The sequence below is a fragment of the Limulus polyphemus genome, unplaced genomic scaffold, assembly GCF_000517525.1.
Source record: "Limulus polyphemus unplaced genomic scaffold, Limulus_polyphemus-2.1.2 Scaffold471, whole genome shotgun sequence".
Taxonomy (NCBI): Eukaryota; Metazoa; Arthropoda; class Merostomata; order Xiphosura; family Limulidae; genus Limulus; species Limulus polyphemus.
The window spans coordinates 176,328-179,133 of record NW_013666081.1 but is presented as its reverse complement, the minus strand read 5'-3'; the positions used below and the strand labels follow the sequence as shown (position 1 = coordinate 179,133).

Below are 2,806 nucleotides of genomic sequence, written 5' to 3'. Positions count from 1 at the left end.
CTTCCACAGTGTTTCACGTGATTAATCAATTGACGGTCATTGGCAGCAGACGTGTCTTACGGGCCGAAGTTGAACATCGCGGATCAAAGCAGAAAGTGGGTATGACTCAAGAAACAGCTCTTCATGACAGCCTTATGGTGGCTGTTGGAGTAGAAACTTCAGTTGAGTTTATGTATTATAGCATTAGTGGCGACCATTTTCTCCATTGCATTCCTACATAGTGTGTGCTAGGGCACTCTCTGCTATGTACAATATATTTGTGTGGCTTTTCCCCCACACTGTGTATATGTGTTTTATAGAAAGTTGAAGCTTTTTTTTTTTGGTATAAGTACGTGGCGCCATCTATGGATGTAATTAACGTTAACGTGTGTGAAAGATAATAAATGTTCAATAACAGCAATAATGGGGGCAGATGAGGGTTGTGAACCACACATTAACATACCCCTTGCTCCCATATGTCATCCCACAAAGTTTGGTAAAGATTAACCCACCTAACTAGGAATAGGAATAACGGGCAAATAGACAGACACACAGATTTGTGTACTCTATTGTCAAAAAGTTGAACAAATAAATTATTTCTTATTTTTTCATTATGTTGACTGTTTCTATAAAAATATTAGTTTAATACAGTAAAAGATATATTTAAAATTTGATACTTCCTAAACAGATCTCACGAGTTAGAGATGTTACATGTGTTAAGTATGTCATTAATATAAATATCTAATATGTAAGAAAATATATTTAATATAATTTCGAGCTTTTTAAAACAAACAACAAACCCTTTATACTAGATTTTATCAAAAGTATTTGTTTGTTGTATTCTAGACAGATATTTCTGTTACTATCCAACTCATTGAAATTTACCAGATGCTGTCCGTTTTGTTGCTACAATCTTTGTAAAAAGAGAGAAGTTACAATAAATAATTTTTGTGGCGACATATTCCTGTAATCATCGACGCCCCGATACTAAGAAATGTCTTACTGGCAACTGAAAGTAGATGAGATTATGTTATTTATTTGACACAGCTGACACAAGTCCGCAGAAAAATTTTACATAGAGATATTCATAAAAATTTTACGATTTTCACTAGAATTAGCCGATAACACAGACACAGGAAACCTTGACTTTTTTAATTAATTTAATAATTTGTTTATGTAATTTATGAAGATGCTTTTCTTGCAAGCTATTGAACAAACATAAGCTAATTCGTATTTTGTTAACTTGCTTTCAACAAAATCAATTATGCAAGAAATCTAAATATATATAGTTGATGTGTATATTTATATACCATTTCATATGTTAATTGAATGAATTTTGAACATGGAAATTATAAAATAATTACCAAAACTGTACCATTTCATATGTTAATTGTATGAATTTTATACATAGAAATCTATAAAATAATTACCAAAACTGTACCATTTCATATGTTAATTGTATGAATTTTATACATAGAAATCTATAAAATAATTACCAAAACTGTACCATTTCATATGTTAATTGTATGAATTTTATACATAGAAATCTATAAAATAATTACCAAAACTGTACCATTTCATATGTTAATTGGATTAATTTTAAATATGGAAATCTATAAAGTAATTACCAAAACTGTACCATTTCATATGTTAATTGGATTAATTTTAAATATGGAAATCTATAAAGTAATTCCCAAAAACTGTCAATCAGTAGATATCGAGCAAAACAATTATTTCCGGTTCAACCAATTAGTATCTGAAAACAACAATATCTTTCTTGGGGATTGTTATCTGTGTAGTAAGAACAATTTTATTTTACGAGTTCTGACACAATAGAATGTGTAGTATTATAGACTTTATACGTCGTGTCAGCAGGTTACACTCTTCAGAATCTAAAGGGAAACCAGTGGGCAGATCGTTTTAGTAGATAGAAATTTGTTATCTACCAAGACTACTTTTTCCAGAAGGAAATATTCAGAAATGAATATTTTCTCCCTTCTTTTCACAAACACTGTATTTTTTTATCATTCGACTTCAAGTGAAAATAAATCATGAATAATAAATATTACTAATAACGTATTGATCTAGTTAAGTGTTCGCGTTTAATATTACACGTTTGTGTTTGACTAGAACTTCTAAACTATTATTTTTCGATAAAAAGTCACGTTTATTATAATTATTTATTCTAGGAGGTGAATAATCTAAGTTTACTTCTTACGTATTGATTTTTGGGTATATCTCTTGTAGGATATTGTACGTTTGGAGAGGTAACCAGCAGATGGTGAAAACGGCGACCACGATGAACAACATCTTGATGACCTAGAACCAAATAACGAATCTGATTAGAACTAACGAAGAAAATCACGTGTTACTAATCATTATGTAGTGTAAGCTCTGTTACTTAATTCATAGAGATTTCCAGACATTGTAGAAAAATGTCAAACAAATTAGGCATCAACGCATACAATAAAAATATATACCATTACATACCTATTATATCAACCATTAGTAGTAATAATATAGAAATCTCTACGGTGAACTAGTATCATATAAAATAAATATATTCAAGATATTTATTATCATTCGTATCAAAAGTGTAATTCAATTTTCGTTTGTTTCTAACTGTTATTCCAATTAATGAAAATTAAAACTAATCAAATTCCAAGTGAATTTAATTCACCCAATCAAATATTTTAGCAATGAAGGTCTTCTCACTAGTAAAAACCGGGGTTTCGATACCTGTAGCTTTGTATTATACAACAAACAAATAAAACTTCTCCTAGTTTGCGGTTACAAACCGCATAACCATTCAAATATGCCCCCCAGT

The 2,806-nt window shown here is 30.0% G+C and overlaps 1 protein-coding gene across 1 annotated transcript in view; it reads right to left on the bottom strand.

The window, feature by feature from the left end:
* The window catches only part of LOC111085562 (neuromedin-K receptor-like), a gene marked incomplete at its 5' end in the record, with an annotated part of 11,879 nt that extends 9,581 nt beyond the window's left edge, over positions 1-2,298 (bottom strand). The window contains one exon of the mRNA XM_022384705.1: positions 2,198-2,298. Within this exon, the coding sequence (XP_022240413.1) occupies positions 2,198-2,298 (101 nt within the window). The remainder of the gene's footprint in view (positions 1-2,197) is intronic.
* Positions 2,299-2,806: the final 508 nt, after the last annotated feature.